Below are 18,681 nucleotides of genomic sequence, written 5' to 3'. Positions count from 1 at the left end.
CGTGAGGGATCAGCCATAAAATCAACAGTTTTCAAAAACTTACAGCGAAATAAGTTCATATAAGGTCACTTTAGATGTAAGTAGGGAAACCATTTAACGTCAGTGTAGGCTTGAACATTTTAAACAAGGTGAGGGAACAGAGTCTGCAACACCTGAACCCAAATGTATAAACGAAAAAATGGGAAAATTAGAAGGCTGCAACTTTTCAGGACGGGCAGGAAAGAGCTGGATTCACCTTCAACCAAAGCTACTGCTTATTCGGGTTGTAATTAAACGGATGAGCATTCTATACCCCCATGTCATTCAGTAATCGAAAGGCAGATACAATCATGGAAGAAGGGCAGGAATGAACGGAAGGAGGGAGGAATCACCTGGATAGCTGCTTCACGTTTGTGGTGCAGCGGTGATGTGGCGGGAGTGTTCGCCAGAGTTCACTCAATCGCACAGCTTTCCCTGCGTCCATTAAACCAAATCCATAATAATTGCTGTCTGAAAAAGGGAAAAGCAGAGGTCTGCGCTACAAAATGTATATTATCATAAAATTACTCAATATATTCTTTGATAACCAGAAATGAAAATAGACACTACATTATACCATTTTGGTAAACCCAGAGTCCATTTGCATATATATTTGTTAAACACGGGTCCGAACAAGGGACGTTATTATTAAGCCGAATGTTTGACAAATTTATATTCGATACCAGAGGCCTTAACTGGTGATGTGATGGAAATCGCCATGAGTGCACGTAAGAATAAGGCGCGGTCGCCATTTGAACTTCAAACGAAGCCAACCGGATTAGAATGAAGACGTTGTTTGGGCTGTGGGATTTTGCAGACCCCGTAGTGATACAAAGAATTGCATCACAAATTTGGCCTTCTCTTGCCACCTAAACACCAAGGTGGATGACTGACCCAGAAAGTGGAAACGTGTATCCAGACGTGCGTCAGCAGTCACTAAACCTAGCCTTGGGGTGCTAGAAACTGGATGCATGCACGCCAAACAAGAAAGTGTGAACGAATTTCAGCCACATCTCTCTCTCTGAGCGCGAAAATGGGCACTGCTTACGTGGGTGGTATGGGCTTACTGCTTAGTGAAATGTCTACGAACGCAAAAGCGGCAAATCAAGCGTTCAACCATTATTTGATGCATAGCATTTTTAAAACCATCTTTAACTAAGAGATGAAAGGTTGACTGGGACGGTAATTACCCATTCCCCCAAAAACAATATGCCACAATTAGTTGTTATTGGCTGTCTACTGGATTTAGTTGCCGCTTTTTAAGGTGATGTTATTCATGCCCTGCAATAGAACTACGTCGAAATAAAAGCAAGCTTAAAGGGAAAACGCACCATTAAAACCGTAACTGTGTATTTAACATTAAGAGATAATCCCAGAAAAGTATTTATTGAGAAAGCGGATGGTTACACAGATCGTCTACTTCGACAACAACAGGCAAGGTGTCAAGTGGCGTGACCCTGCTTAGAATGCACAAACCGAAATAAAATTAGCTTAGAATCACTTTTCATTTTCCCACATTAAACAAGGATTAGTGCCATTAGATACAGCAGCAGGAAATTTCATTCATATGAATAAAATTACAAGAAACCTGTATGAACTTGTTACTACAAAAAAATACAATCTGGTTTAAAGTGCATAAAGTCACAAGTAGGTAATAAATAGGGATGTTTGACCTTTCAAAGTAACGGGTGCGTGTGCCGTTGGTAGACCTGTGATGCTAGGCTGAGTCGACATTATCGAATGTAGTTTCTTAAGTACATAATATTGAGGCGGGAAAATGTGTGCAGAAGGGCGAAATAATAGCGCATAACGTAAGCGCTCCAAAAAGAAGGAAAGGGATTTGGCTAAAATGATTGTTTATTTAGAACGCAACCTTTTACTGTTCATTCGAAAGAGACTCAACGCAAGTGGCATTCCTTTAAAAGTGGCAAGTAAACCATCGCTAAAATAATATAGTTTCTGGGTTTTTAATAGTGTGGATTTTCAGCAAAAAAGAAACACCTTAAGAATAACAGTCCGAATAACCATGCTCATAAGCCAAAATTCCCATCGTCTTTCTACCATCGGTTAAATATGATAAATTAGGTTTGAGCACTAAAACTGTTTCAATATGGTACATCTACAGATGTGCATAAACCTCAGTAAAAAAAAGCTACTTCTTAAAAATTCGAGCTAGGGACTAAGGCATACACCTAGTGTCGTTGGGTGGATTCATTTGCACAGTGTGAAGGAGTGTTTAGCAAGAACTTCAAAATACTGACAAACAGCAATATGCTTGAAACACCCAGCTAAAACTTTAAAATGGCACAAAAAAAACTGCAAACCAGTGGCGGTCTCAGTCCCACAGGCCTTAACTAAGAGGTGATACCACTAACCGAAACCACAACATGCACAGCGACGACCCAATACCAAAGACGAAAAAGGAATAAAACAAAGGCAAAAAGATCATGATTATGAGGATAGTATAGCAGCGAAGTCCAGTGTCCACAAAAAGGCAACACACCCTCTTATGTCCTCCTGTCTATAATTGCTTATTCACACACACACGCACACACACACACACACAGATAGGCTAGACACAAACACGCAGGCACACGTGATTCATTCTTAATAAAAAACCTTAACATGGCAAGCAAGAGAGCCGAACACTATTCCCACTACGTGTCCAATACAGAATAATAGTCTCCCTTTACCCTAACACTGTACAAAAAAGCTACACGTCAAGGCTTTTCATCCCGTAAATAGTTAGTGCCTGTTTTTGAGCCAAAATAATCATACATACATGCCCTGCTAATTTTGCTGAAGTTCAACAAACAGAGTCTCGCACTGTAAGAAAAGAAACGCGGCTGCTCTTTGGGAGAAAAAGTAAAGCTGAGGATATACGAGAAGTAATTTCTCAAATTTAAGTGCGTTTTTGCGTCAGTCGTGAAGGCACTAAAATGTTAATGAAAGTGCTGAAGCTGAACAAAATGATTTCGTGAGAAAAGTAAAAGAGACGCCAAGACTTTGACAACTTTGACCCAATTTGAGAATGCAACGGACGTCTACAGACAGACTCACCTCCCCCTCCATCATGTTTTAGGCAAATGAACCCAATAGAAAACAAAATTTAACTCTGCTAGGTAGTTGCAAACGTACATTCTTACGTCTAAAAGAAAAATTGTAATAACGCTAAGTGATAGGATCTTGTAATAGTAACAGAAAATAAATAGTAGTTCATTCAAAAATAATGTCAACTTAACCCTCTCATACTTACTAAACCTGACTAACGATGACATTTGGTATCCAAGGCATACTTTTCGGTTACATAAAAGTGTGCTAATGGTGTAACTTTAATATTTCTAGCGTTTTTCATTCTTATTTACAACGGTTACTTTATCGAGATAGAAAATAAGCGCAAGTAGTGGTTGGATAATACCGTGAGTCCCAGCATCCAATCACAGGCAAAGTGAACTCAAATGCGATATTAGCAATAAGATTCCACACACGCATTGGAACCAGAGATTTAAAAAGTTTTTTCAGAGATCGGAAAAGCAAAACAAGGAACAAGCCTTGACAAGTCACCTACATATCTATTCAAATGAAGTCATGGCGAAAAACCTGTCTAATACGAGTTTACCACATTCAGGGAATGATACGAATGCATAATCTTTAGAAATCAAAAAAGGTTCATTTCAAAACAAATTTGGAATTTTCGAGCAGATTAAGTGACAATAAAACTTAATTATCCACCAGCTAAAAGTAAAATATCTATTTGGTGATGATTAAATATATCGACTTCGAGAAAGCGGAAATTTAATTCATCTTATTTTGTAAAAAAACGACTGACTTTAATATGAAGGTACTGATAATTACTGAGACAGTAGCGTATTCCATAAATCAGAGACCTGAAAGGCCATAAAGTTACTAGCATATTTTGAGTCTAAAAGTTGAGCACACTTACAAAGGTACCCAACCCCATTCTTTGTGAAATCGCCGTCTTTGAATGGCTTTGTGTTGGCTGTCAGGACAGTCAAGTACTGTACATCCCTCCAGGTCAGCTTTGGACTAAAGTAAGCAGATTATTTAAAAAATAGTTTCATTACATTATTTATAAATAAATTTCTCCACTCAATCACACAGGGTTTTGGATTTGAATAAACATGGCTCAGAGTCCTCTATTGTTACAATAAATCCATATTACGTAAAATTTGGTACCTCTACCTATTAATGAACGAATTTGCAATCAGGGTTTTGCTGCTTGATGGCGTAGGATTAAGAAGGACCCAATGGCTTCTAAACATGGTAAGTGGGAAATCAGTGACCACATTACACAGATTCACGAACTTAACCACAATTTAGACATGCTTGCAAGGACAGTACATTACGCATGAGAGGATAGTGAAGCACAGCCGAGCTAAGGCGAAAAATCAACATGAGCAGATGAAATGTGGATGGCCAAAAACTGTAATACTACGAATCACTAGCCACATGATTAAAAAAAGCATTAAACAAGCCGAAATCGACTTCCGTTTTACTACTCGCAGCGGGAATGTTAAGATGTAACAACCATAAAAGGCTGTCAAGCCGAACTAAAATCGAGTAACGAACCAAAACGCTAGATTAGAACTAAATACATTCCTTGCGATACAGTCTTGATAAGATTAAACCCAGAGATGTAAAATAGGGTAGGCAAGTTAGATTCGGGAACTCGAGATCTTATCGGCGCAGATTAACAATAGCCCGATATGCATACTTCGAGCCGGGCAGATTGCAAAGTGACTTTCCACACAACGCGGACACAACAGACACAGGAAAACCCCTGACGCAATGAAGAACTCTCATTCAAGCGTCATGCTCTGTCAGTCTCAATGAATAAGTAACGCCCAAACTGGGAGGGAAAGGTATCATCTAAATTATCTATTCAAAGGTTTCCACGGTTTCATCAAAGATGTATGGGATATAACCGTCACACAATGGGGTAATCGCCGCCAGCTTTGAAGTAAAAAAATGCGGTGTGAAAAAACCGAAAACGAAAAGTAGCCTTCTCACAAGAAGATAGCCAAGGGTGCAAAAATAAAAAACTCAAGGATGTTGCAGGAACCAGGCGGGCAGGCAGGCCGAAGGAGGTGGAAACGCACTTGGCCTCGAGCATTAGGGCGATGATACCGACTGCTAGAGGTGCGCTGGCGGAAGTGCCGGTGTGAGAATTTGTGCAGCCGTGGTTCAAATCGGTAGTCACCTAAAAGGAAAAAATCATCCCGACCTTAACACAAACTGACCGAAAGGCAACCTGCTAGTGTGCTAAATTCACAACCCGCAGTCATTTCACACGTGAGGGGAAAGAAAGAGGTTCGAGTAATTCAAAAGCCATTCTATGCGGTTGATGATTCCGGTGGCAAATAATGATATAAAAGATAGCAGTTAGTGGGACTCCATTTTCACAGTGAATTAACTTGAATAATAGAAAGGAAGTCTTGGTTACAAAAGTTGCACAACACTGCATCAGAGCAGAGAGGTAAGGTTGTTTCAACAAAAATCAAAGAAAATTCTTGACGGAAACCCAATGGAACAAAAGGTTAGCAGATATTATATAAGAAATATGATGGTCTGTTATGCACTATCCATCAAGAGCACAAATTGTTTTGAGAGTTAGGACTATGAGATAAATGCGGAAATTGACATCAAAAATAGCAACTCAGCTACCCATTCAAAAAGAAAGTCTCCTCGGGCGTGGTGAACAAGGATGTCCCAAAATAGTACGATACGTTAGCTAGTTTGTCAAACAATGCAGTATGTGCAGCCACGTTGTCATCAACTTCGCAAAATTCATGCACATACTTATAAGAAATGCCAAAACGTAGGCACATTTAATCATAAAATCCCATTGGTATCGCCTTGATGGGCACGGGATAGACCGCATCAAATACTCAGTTGCTCCGTCACTAGGGCACTGCATTGCACTAAACAGGACTTTTTCATTTAATACATCAATGTGTCAGCATTTCCCTGTACCAGCCTTATCAACCAGGCTTCATGCACTTAATGGGCCCCATTTATCACACGTGTTTATCGCCACAACCGATAACGATCGTAGAGGTGGTTCATTCTACAATCTAAGTTTCTACACGGGATGGCGATACTTGTTTGCGCGTGTAACCCTGTCAACCTTCCGATACGCATTTGAAAAAGGTAAAAACACACGTCTGAACACCTGAGGGCAGTGAAATAGGGGTGGGTGCAGGGGAAAAATTAAATACTTACGTCCTGATATTTGTACCAACACATTTAACTATAACAGATCCAAGTGTGTATGTGGATACTAACGTAGAGACTAGAAGTTGTGTGATGTGAAAAACTGTGGGATGAACACTAGTGTCACTCGCAGAAAATTCACCCTTTATAAAACATTTGTTGAAGTTTTAGTTGAAATAAATACAGAAAAATTGGGGATGGCATAGAACACTTACAATTCCAGATTCACCAGGACCTCCACTGCTGTAGGTTGAAACCAGTATGGCCGCACACTTCTCCAGGTACCAGGGCTGTGTATTGTGCTCAGTGACACTGCTCACTGCCAGAGTGTAGATGCTGCTTACATAGCCATCAGCGGCGCAAGAGTCACCCCGTCGTCCACCGTTTCCTGATGCCCACACAAACACGTTTCCCAGACCGTTACGACCCTTAAATTTGACCAACAAGAGTAAATGATAGCATAACAAATTTTATGGTGCGCTTTCCACCAAAACTGAATCGGGTAATCTTTTAGGATCGTAACATGGTAAAATTTTGCGAAAGTGGTGAGAGCTCGACCCAGAGCAGCACTGCTTTGAACAGCCGAATTCATTCATCACCTGCAATACACTTCTGCCACCGTAAATACGATCGCTACGATAATACCTGAACAACCATATGGATGCCATTACGCTCGAAAGACAAGAATGTTTTACTTAAATTGCGTGAGCAAGGTGGGCTGGTAATCGCATTTTTCCCAACAATATAACATACTAATAATAATGGTAATAATGATCGGCAGTACACTTTAACAGCTCAGTCAATTTGAAGGAAGCGTTGGTATATCATAGAACTAAAATAAATGGTCAACATGCAAGTGGACCACGTTAAATGAAAAAGTAAGTGGCGAGAATTCGCCAACACCACCACCAACAACAACCAGTAATGACTGGTGCTCGATGTCTGCCGAAGAAAAATTATAAAACAAACCTTTAAAAAATATTCAGAGATTTGAAAAGGAATGTGATAGAAGTTCACCGCTGTAGGAACAGACGAACCTGATCCTAACCTTATTCAAATACTTTATTTTGTTCAAATATTTCCTTCACGCCCAGATTGCACGAAGAAAATCGAAAGGCTACTCGAACCTGTAGAATTTGATGTGCTTTCACGTATTGCCAGAATCAGGACAGTTCTTATAAGCTGTAGAAATTACCTGGTAGATGGTATGTACGACGAGAAGTAAAGTGCGCCAAAGAACCGGCGTAAGAGGTGACACTGAAGACGACTTGTGAAATGAAATATTAATGTCACCAGTGTTGATTATTGTCAAAATCACTTTCAAGCTTGCCAAAAAGGTTGCTTCTGTTAGACAAGCAAATACTTTAAACCCATTGCAAGCAATTATATAGAAACCAGCAGAATAATCGAGATGAATTGGAGTAAACGAAGTGATTGCTGTGTTGCAGGCTAATGAACTAAAGGAAAGGGGTATCTAGCCCTGAGGTGATGCCTAACTAGAAACAAGAAGGTTTGGCGAAAAGAAGAATCCAGGAGTAATCACTAAGTTTGAATTTTGCGTGAAAGTGCAAAAAGACAACCCCTTTCGGTAAGAGAGTGAGTAGATGTTCAGGTCGTTTGAAGTTCCATCACCAGTGGATTAACATACATCTGCTGACGCGTTATTGCAATGTCCGCGTTTCAAACAAAGGCCGTTGCACCAAATTGCGTACTCTGCGCCTGTTGACGGCCCGCGTGTGCACCCTTGTGTACATGCGTGGTATGGCCGTAGGACGTGTGGACGAATAAGCTGGAGGTCACCTTCGCCCACTATCTTAACCCAGTGGTGGCAATTCATGCGCTCCTCAAATTTACTCATAAATGGGGCCTCTAACTAATGAACGATGTCCTTGCCAGTCTTGACGATGCGAGATTCAACATACAATACAAATGCACATTTTTCTGAACTAGAATAAGCCCATTTCTGTCTCCCCTCTTGCAACAAGTGGTCCCAACACCTTGACTGTATCACTCAAATTAGATTAATACTGAATAATGGGAACGCTCTAATGAGCAATAATAATGAGTCCGGTAGCTCGGATGACAAATAATTAATAATGCCTTCCTCTTACCAATCCCACTGACCAAGTACACAGAAAACTTCACTTTTGTCATTAAAGTTTATCCTTATTAGGCGTGCGGATGGGTGGCCTAGACGTTTCTTACTTTTTAGTACTGCCAAGTTTCTAGCTCCTGCCATGGAAGGAGGGTGGATGTGCTGTCATTATGTCAAGAGTATCCTCAAAATCAACTTAAAATAGGAATCAAAGACTCTTCACCCGAATGAATCGACTCCGGCTTCTGAGGACCTCAAAAAGTACTCACTTATTCAATGACTTTAAGAAATGCTTCAGAGAAGTAACAGCGTTTTTCTCACGATCAATGACCGTTCTTCTTCAAGATCCAGGGGGAAATTTTAAGTGATGACCCGCTGGAGGTATAACCGACATGAGAGTTGTGGTGCCTATACGCTTCCCAAGAGCCAGACCAGTGTAGATAATTTTTCGTCTCCTCCTCGACATATGTTTGGTTTCCTTCCCGATAATATTTTTAAAACGATAACTTTTACACTTATTTTGTGATTAATAACTAGAATATTATCCAGCACAATACCTTATGCCAAAGCCTAGAGATGACACTTCGCATGGAGGATCTTGAATACTTCATTCAAATAAATTCTAGCATTGACCGAATGTGACTATTCGTATTTGTTCAATCCCTACTTAAGTTGAGACCATTTAACGCGCAAAGCTAAAACATTTTCTGTTAGAACAGATTTAGCCTTAATGGTTGCGACCAGTTAGTAGCCAGTGGTATTTCAGCCGGTCCGCCTTGAAGACTCAATTATTCTTAAACAAATATGCTCAAGTGTTGCATGCTGTGCAAAGCATGTTTGATATCCACGCGAAAACACGGAACTTTAGAGGACGGAGGTTCCTGCCAAATTGCCAGAAATTAGAAAAGGGCAAAAGACGCAAGCTTTAATAATAAGGCCAACGGTCGCATGCAATTTGCACTAAATGGGCTCTACAGGGTATAAGAACCTAGATAGATGAGAGCCCAGTACATTGTTTACTTTTAACGGTAAAATATCGTACTATCTCTCTCAAATAAAAAATATTAACGGTTTTGTCCCCCCGATATTACGCAACACTTATTTTGGGCTTTACACTTGGAATAAGTGACCTCAGAGGGCTTCATACAACCATTACAATTACGCGCTCCATATAGGCACCAAATTCGGAGGCAAGACTGTGGTTTCTCGCTAAAATAATCATATTTAGGAGAGGTGGAAACGACTGTAAGGGATTCGAACCTGATCAAGATTAATGATGAACAAACTGCTTGTGTTAACAGGGATGAGTGTGAGATTGGCGTTAAAATATATTAAGGGAATGAAAATAACAACTTGAGGCTATGTAAAACGACTTAAAAGGGGCTTCATTCTTGTCAAAAGATTGAAAGCGTGTCTGTAAAAAGGCAATTGAATGCCATTTAAATAACCGATTGGTTAAAATGGATAAGGAAACATACGACCGCATCATGTAGTTGACAAAATTATATCCCAAAATCGGAATACCCTTTTGTGTTCGTGAGCCGACTAAAATCAAAGTTGTGCATCTTGTGCAGGGTCAAGGTCACAAAGTTACCAATCTTCTTATCATGAAGGTACAACAGATGTGTGAAAATGCACCCACAATGAGGCTGATTCTTAGGCACATGGGTAGCAGTAGGTACATTGCTGGAGTGAATAGAGCCGGGAATGGTTTGATGAAACACAAAACCCATCAGGTATTCTTTAAAACGCCTTTCACACCCAAGCGCCCCATCATGAAGCAGTGCACTTTTGACAAGGTCTATACAACCTCTGAACCAGAATTCAGTCGTCTTATTCACCTGTCACTGTTTCGATCGGAAATAATCACAAACACTATATGAAAATAGCACTAGTTCGAAATAGCACGACCTTAGTTTGTCCTGAGGCATGACTTGAACTAGGACCTGCCAACAATTTACGCAAGCGTATGCTTCCGTTTCTGCGTTTAAAGGGACTTTGAGCATTATCATCGAGTGCCTTATTATTAAACGTAATGAATAATACGCCATCAAATGAAAGATGTGGTACTTGCAAATATCGGGTATTTATAATGCACAAAAAACAACAGCAGCACTTCGGGTACGTTAAAATCAAACAAATTCTGCCAAATGTTTTTGGCAACGGCATTACCGTAGCACGATTCTTCGTGCTTTATATTCATTCATGTGATCTAATGGGGGATGCAAATATTTTTAAGCTTGGAATATGCCTTTTATTACTATTCTTGTAAATCAATAGATAATATGAATACAAAAAGGCTTCATACAAACATCCTGAAAGACATAATTAAAGTCGTAGAGATCATGCCAAAATGTAAATTACGAAACGAAATCGGACAGTAGAGCTCAAAACCCGTATTTTGTAAAAGAATTTCGGCACCATCTGATTCAATCAGCAAATAAAGTTGAATACAATCTAATAGCCATGCTAGCACATACTGTAGTGGCACCTTTGTGAAAGGCTTCGGAGGCCATTCGACCAGGACCCTCGTAGATTTGGCCCGTGTCATCCGGTCCCCAACTGCCTGAGTAAATATCAATGTAGTTCTGGTTGAAATTCAGCGACTCGGCCTCTACGCGATCCGTTATGGTTCCATCCAACATCCGAATTCCTAAAACAATAGAAAGAAAAATTTTCAAGAATATAATGTGAGGACAGCTAATTTTATGCATATTTACTTCTAGCAATATCCATTGTATTTATTCTAAAGCAGTGAAATTATAATTCTATGACAATATATATGGAAAAAATAGGTGGAAATAGTAAAAGCCGCCCGAAAATGGTACAAATAAAGCTTCACAGACCTGCATTTTCGAATATATTTGGAACAATGGGTCTAACAAATCCAATCAAGCTAATCAAAAAATCCATTTAAAACATCATAGAGAGACATAAAAAACACCAAGCTTAGGATTGAACGCATACTTCAAGACCAAATGAATATTTTACGCATTGCCCGAAATGAGTCCATTTTTCAATTGTATGCATACATATGGTGTGGTGTGTATTTATCGCTGCTGATGAAGAACAGGGGCCCCACTGAATCCGTCACTCGCCGCCAAGTGTTTAGTTGAAAAATGAACCCATTTAACTGTTTGGTAGTAGCATTAAAAAGTAACGAGGAGGCCGAATCAAAACATTTTAACCTACGACCAAGTTAATTTGTTAAGTCTTTGAAGCAGTCGAGCAGTAAAGTGGGTAAAGTCGTTAACTTGAGCAGATATAAATTTGACCACCAGACTTCATCTTAAATGTGAACGCACGCCATTGCTACGAATGTTTGGATGGTAAATCAATGGAGTGACGCGCCGCCGAAAAATAATTTGGGTTATGGTATATTGTCGGCTATTTGTGCGCAAGATGGCCCAAATGATTTGGCTTTATTCACGAATGACACAAAAACTGGAATACATCTCGAACATCACGGTCAAAAACAGTTGTTAGTAAGATATCTCGAAGATACTAGACCAATTCCACACAACGCACGCATCATAACGGAGCCATTGATATACCTTTAACTAAAACGTCAATAGATTACACGGTGCGATAGTATTTACATGCTTTTTTCAAAGTGTACTAAGATTCAAGTGGGTAGGTCGCCTACGATCTCAGGGCGAATGAAGTTGGAGCAAGGGAGGAGGTACGATGAAGACAAAAAAACGAGGACCCCTTGAAAAGGCGTAAAGACCACACAGGAACGCCGAGTTGCTAATACCAGTACATAAGGCAAGTTTTGGCAGGCAAGCGTTAATGAGTGCCTAGCACCAATGGATCATATGTAACAACTAAGCTACTACCATATGCTCGATTTCAACAAATAAAGTATTGAATTATGGTCAAATTATTTGTTGGTACTATTCTTATTTGTGGGCGAAAATTATAAGAAAAGCCCAGATATCCATTACACAAGTCAAGATTAGAATACATAACGAGACAAAAAACGACTTATTTAAAACGGTTTTTGACGTTTCGCCCAGAAAGAGGATGTTCTGTTGTTCTGAGCTGGAAAGTGTTCATTCAGAAATCCCATTTACTTTAGCCAAGCAGAGGGTAAAGTTTGCCGATAAATGCAAGGCTGTAAAAACGTCAACATGAATTACAATTTAAGCGATCAAAATCGTCAACTAACTCGGATTCAACAAGCGGGTACCCAATGGATGATCATTTATTTTCATGCCCTATTTGCTGAACCACTTAAATTACACATTGTATAAAGCCACCACATTTTCTACCAGCACATTTCAAGCCGTTTATTATCATGGGACGGTTTTATCACATAATCTGTACCAATAATAACCACCGGAGTGTTTCGCCAGGGTTAAAGGCAAAGCTTTGCATGACATACAGCTTGAACAAACGCTACAAAATTGGTTTGTGTTTGGATAAATGTAAGCAAAACTAATAATAAGATTTAATGACAGATCTGTTCAACTGCACTTTAGTAAGATTTGCTGTGGCGCGCGCCTACCAATAAGACTGGGAGAATTAACATCCCCGCAAAATTTCCGTAAATGTCCATTTTAGATAAATAAAAAAATCATCCTTAGAAGTGCAAACGACCACTTTATGTAAACCATTTAAAGTGTTCAACTAACCATGGTGTCTATGGGTAACTGTGTTAGTGCGAGATTTACATTCCACCACCAATACAGCTTCCTCAATTTGCACATTTTCAGGATACTGAAGCGACAGGGAGTTTAGAATACGACTCTGATATAAGTTATGTCAATACATTTATTAAATCTTGATTTTACCAACTTCACTAAAATTTATAGAGACCGAAATGTTAGATTACGTGGGAAAGGGTCACAGCTTCGCCAGACATAGCAAGAGAGTGTGATTGGAGTAATGGTAGAAGGTGGAGTTCACTTCCCAAGTTGTAGCCGTCAATACACAATTTCGAAAACTGCACAGAAAGATTTCACCGCTCAAACGGTGTTTCTAAGGCAAAAAGTTACAAACTTTCAAAAAAACAATCGTGTCAGATGACATACACACATGTAAACAACGTATGAGAGGCGAGACTACTTACCACCTATAAGGACGTTGAAAGCGACCCCAACAATGCATACTGAGTTGTTTCCCACAGCGGCAACTTGGCCTGCGCACCTTGTTCCATGTCTAGGAAGAGGGAATATATCTACCTTCGTTTGCTCGAATTATATTTCTGAATTTGTGCGTTACGAAATGCACAAAAAAAAGGTTTACAGTGACTGCGTCAATAGCAGTCGTGAGAAAGCCATCCAGTGAAGACACGTTTCAACAAAGTAGAAAAAAATGCTCCAACTACTTATTCAAAATGTATTTAGTAGGTGACAAGAAACCATATTTCACAGCCTGAGAAGTGCAAATAGTGTAAACACGAATTGGTTCTCGCAAATTTTTAGGAAGTAGTCATATGATAGATTCTTAAATTTCCGGGAAGTTCGTCAATTAAGAAGAACCACTTCATGATTTTCAAAAACGGCTTAACATCCTATTGCGCGTACTACTTTGGACAGAGTTGGTCGGAGTGGTTGGTAGCCAGGTGTCCATATCCCCAACCATTGCTTCACCCAGTAAGTGCCAGTGCTCCAAAATGATGCGCAAGCGTACCATTGACCAAACCATGTGCAGTCTTGACTCTTACACCACAACATGCCGTAAAATACCTTATATGTACTTTTCGGTATTTAAGTAAAATCGCCAATGCCGAAAAGTTTAGCCCACACAACATTTATTTCTAACATTTGGTTTGAAATGACGTGCGTCCAGCACATATTTAGGCTGCAGTGCAAGATAGTGTTATTTGGACACAAGGAGTATATATGCTGTAATCGAGCTGATTGAGACGAAATCTTGAGTGTACAACAAAACAAGCTAAAGTTCAAAAGATATGATGAGCCTACTTGAAAAACAATTCCTTACAGAATATGAAGAGTACCTATATGCAGTGATTTTTTCTCATGAGCAACATGAAGCAATTTAAACGCATGCAAAACGAATAAAAGTCTTACAATCATTTGTTCAGGATGGAAAAAAAATGAGAGGCCAATACCGCATGGTGATGAGATCAGCTTGAATCATATTGAGGGTACAAAGCAGACATACATGGAGATTCCAAAAACCATTCACTTGAAATGGGCACAAGAAAGAAGTAATTCGCTTTAACACTTTTAACTTTTTAATACTCATCCATGCTAAATATGCAAACTTTGAGGAGACAATCAATTGTAGTTACAAAATGATATAACTTTTCTCATAAAGCGCTAACTTGCAATTGCATTCAAGATGAAGAATAGCAGAAAAGATGAAGCTCGCAGATGGATTTAACACGAAAGTTAGGTCGAGTTTTCTGATATAGAGGCTCGTGGCAAAGGTAACAATGCTAACAGATGCAAAATTACTGAACTGGAGAGTGACTCAGACTTTACAATCAAAACGTGACAAAGAAGAGCGTATGTACTTGTTGCATACTACGTGAACCGAGTGAATTGTTTTCAAGAGACTTCAATATTTTTAAGTGCTTAGACACTCCCAGACGATTTGACAGGCAGTTTTATTGGTCAAAGTAGATAGAAAAAATTGTCCCCATAAGAGATAATTCTTGTAACATCGTTGTTGAGTGGATATAGAAGAGGCCAAGCATAGAAAGTTGTAGCAAGCATAAAATTCCGGCTTACTTATTATCAGGGTTCGTGGTGTTTGGCATGGGATCTCGATCACCATTATTAACATCCCAACTAGCCTGTTCGGCCTAGAAGAGAGAAAGTATTAAACTTCTTTATGTTCATTGAGAGGGAGACTAATTAACTAGTGACTAGTAAGCCATAAAAACAACACCTAATTATTATCAAACAATAAGAATTCAACAAGATTTCCAAGAGAACAGTAAATAATGTAATTACAACTAAACAAACAGGCCAAAGTCTATTACAATAGCTCAAAAGAAAACTTTCAAGCAGTTAAAAAGCCAGAACAAAAAAGTAGGAAAATACAGTTACATAATTTGCTGAAAGGTCAGGATGTGTGTGATCCAAACCATCATCCATTATGGTTACAACAACTCCTTTTCCAGAATAACCCAGTTGCCATGCCTCCTGCACATTCAAGTCAACCTCATCGCTATACTTATTAGACGCCCGGTTCTCGAAAACAAAAAAGTTTCCATACAGTTGGATGATTATTTTGGAGGTCTTGTAAAATGAGTAAATGGTAATAATAAATTGTCCTCTGACTTTACACTCAAATTGGATTTCAAGTAATACTCAACATTCAAAAATTACATACCAGGTACCACATATCCGGATATTTTAAATCGTTCCACGTAAACACATCCCGTTTAGTTCTAATAAGCTGCTTTTGTTGTTCGATTAGAACTACTTCCGCATTTCTCTTAGTTCTGAGAAGGTATTTAGTGGCATTTTCAAACGACTTCTCGGGCAGCTTTGCCAAATAAGTATAGTCATGGCCGTGAATCTAAGAAGTATAAACAACACTTAAAATCCGTACCTTTCGAATAAACTTAAATCCCATTGATTCGATGATATGCCGTGCGTTACCTTCTACGGCAATTTCGATTACAAATTCATTAACAAGTTTTGAATCAGCAGAAAGGCACTTAATTAACAGGTGGAGTGTCATCAGTGTAAACGCCCAACATGCCGTCATTGCGCCTCGAATAATCTAAAGAAATATTGAAATAACACACAAAAGTGGGCCGATATTTAGCGATGCACACCGCAGTGGAGGAGGTTCCATTATATCGAAAGAAATATGTTAAGGATCTATGCACATTAGTCCAACTACCTGCTTTAAGGAGAAAATACAAAAAGGAAAAGTTTAGGCAGAGGGCAAACAGGCATATTACGTCAAAATAGGACCTATAGCGAACAAAATAAAAAGAGCGAAAACCGGTTAGATAGAGTAACTATTGAGGCCAGAAAATAAAAGCCTCAAAAAGCACCACCACAAAATTGGGCTTTGTAACTTGTTCCAAGTAAAAAAATAGCACAAGACTACTAATAAAATCACATCTACCGATTAAAAGTAGGAGCAAAATCACAAGCGCAAATTCAAAACAGGGCATTTTCTGAACGGTTATTAGGTTACTACGAGTAACCAATTTTTAAAAGCAGAGGGGTGAAGACCGCGGTATACCTCTGACAATCCCCCTCAGTTGTCGGCATGTGCTGCTTTAATATTACCGCAAAGCCGCAGAAGAAAACGCCGATTAAAAACACGCGCCTGCGGGTTTAAAGGTTAACACAGACAAATAGAAGAGATTAACAATTCCTGTGTTTCATGTATAAAACAAGCTAGCTAACGACTTGCCATCCACCAGTAGAGGACTGTAAATGGTTCTTTGATTAAAGGCATCGAAAAAGAGACCTCCTTGATAACTTTAAATTACTACGTAGGCACGCAAAACCAATTATACCGCAATCTTTAGGCATGTGCCGATGCCCCTACAATTGAAGAGATAATCTAGCGCAAAACCGGTAACAGCAATGCTTGCCTCTCAAAACCTCAATACCTCTCATTCTAGCACATTTAACTTGAAAGCCTTCGGGATTAACGCTTTTTGGTTATTTGGTTGTCTCATGACGCTTAAGAAAGCATTCATTTTTCAGAATTGATGTTGCGAAATTGTTTAATGTATATTTAAAACATAATGTCACAAGGGTCATATGTCACTTTGGTGATTTTTTAAGAATACGGACAACATGTGCGTAAGAAACACTGCTAATATTTAGTCAGGACCCCGATTATGAAGTTGACCCAACTTTCTGGACTATGTTTTAATTTCTAGGAGTGAGCTTTTGCTAGTATAAACGCGTTGTTAGTACACTACATCGCCATTTAGATCATGTAAGTGTGCAAATATGAGACCATTTGAAGCTGCGCGATAGTTAGAACTAATAAGCTGACACCCTATTTTTGTGCGCATAAATACATACAAAATTAAGAGACAGGTTAAGGGAAATGAGATCAATCAGATACATTGTACTGTAATACGATAGTGGTTTATCCCTCGGTTCTGGTAAGGCGCCCTCTTGTACCTTGCTGGGTGGGCTGGCCTTTTGGGCCATGCCAATAGCCCAGACACCTTCCCCGTGCTGAATATATATATTCTGCTAGAGTATCGTGTCTTCTTTTGTCTTTAGGGAGTCTCGGGACGCTGCAGTACTACACCACAAATTTTAGAACGAGGCTAGTAGATCTCCTCTCCCCTGACCCTTATGCTCTTAGAGCACCCAGGTTAATTTGGTTTTGTCATGGTTATTGGGTAAGGTAAAGGGGGATAATGAGTAAAAGTTCAGGAAGGTTTAGACAAGGAACCTTTCTCCAGATTGCGGGACGTTGCCTGCTCCTCAGTCTCGAGGTTCGATTCGATCCTCCCCTAAAAGCACATTTAAACAACACATGTATTACGAAACTCCACTATCTCTTCCCTTATCCAACTGCATTGGTGGAATTTCCTTTTATTATCTTTACCGCACGATTAAACGCGCTGGTTCTGAAGGTCAGTGCAGAGTTGCACCAATTTAGGATGGTAAGTGTTTCTTGCACCACTCTGATTCCGCTGACACTTCTTTGATTTTTAAATGCAGGACGGAGTTGTGCCTTTTGAATACTTGGAACAGTATTTAGGCATGCATTTACTTACATGTCCGAGCGGTAATTGCTTAAAACATATTTGGAACTCATTTTATCGGCTATTTGCATCAATGTAGGAACTAGGGTATCAACTTGAACATTAACCTACCCAACTTTAGTGTTATTTTTGCTGATTTGGAGACTCACAAAACTTGACTCAGTTGCAAAATCTGCCTAACCATGAAGGCAGGTATTGCCCAGCAGTGCTTCCAAATAATTCCGAAGGAGATTTCATATGATAACATACGGTGATATTTATCGGGAGAATCGAGTGACTCGAGTAATTATTACTTCTGTGACTTAATTTGGTATGCTGTTATGAGTAATTAGCACTACCATCTTATTGCTTTTGCGTAGTTGCCGAAAGCATTTTCCTCGGTATATAGTTATCTTCCGCTTTAAATCCGCAACTATGTTTGTACCTTGTTATCTGTTTAGTGCATATTTGTTATTAGAATGCCAGGTCAACTGTAACTCTGAGACAGCACAAGTGTGTACTTGTGTTCCATTTAAATGCTGCATAGGAACCTATAAATTTGGCGCAGAAAACGCCATAGAACTTAAATTTTTCGGACTCAGGCAATTTGGATTCGTGGAATGCTCACATTATTTGTCCCGAAATTATTTGTATTTCCGTGCGCAACTCGATTTTT

General features: G+C 39.4%; 1 protein-coding gene across 1 annotated transcript in view; it reads right to left on the bottom strand. All coding sequences in view use genetic code 11, as the record gives it.

Moving 5' to 3' along the window:
• Positions 1 to 16,557, bottom strand: part of EGR_00916 (Proprotein convertase subtilisin/kexin type) — a gene marked incomplete at both ends in the record, with an annotated part of 41,266 nt that extends 24,709 nt beyond the window's left edge. The window contains 12 exons of the mRNA XM_024490165.1: positions 372 to 489; positions 3,962 to 4,065; positions 5,025 to 5,239; positions 6,468 to 6,680; positions 7,901 to 8,065; positions 10,828 to 11,000; positions 13,422 to 13,510; positions 15,052 to 15,125; positions 15,373 to 15,516; positions 15,659 to 15,847; positions 15,881 to 16,054; positions 16,519 to 16,557. Coding sequence (XP_024355568.1) covers positions 372 to 489; positions 3,962 to 4,065; positions 5,025 to 5,239; positions 6,468 to 6,680; positions 7,901 to 8,065; positions 10,828 to 11,000; positions 13,422 to 13,510; positions 15,052 to 15,125; positions 15,373 to 15,516; positions 15,659 to 15,847; positions 15,881 to 16,054; positions 16,519 to 16,557 — 1,697 coding nt within the window. The remainder of the gene's footprint in view (positions 1 to 371; positions 490 to 3,961; positions 4,066 to 5,024; positions 5,240 to 6,467; positions 6,681 to 7,900; positions 8,066 to 10,827; positions 11,001 to 13,421; positions 13,511 to 15,051; positions 15,126 to 15,372; positions 15,517 to 15,658; positions 15,848 to 15,880; positions 16,055 to 16,518) is intronic.
• Between the last annotated feature and the right edge of the window lie 2,124 nt (positions 16,558 to 18,681).

This window comes from Echinococcus granulosus (genome assembly GCF_000524195.1).
Source record: "Echinococcus granulosus chromosome Unknown EG_S00003, whole genome shotgun sequence".
In the NCBI taxonomy this organism is placed as follows: domain Eukaryota; kingdom Metazoa; phylum Platyhelminthes; class Cestoda; order Cyclophyllidea; family Taeniidae; genus Echinococcus; species Echinococcus granulosus.
Note: the sequence above shows the minus strand (reverse complement) of the source record. Positions and strands in the feature narration are given on the sequence as shown.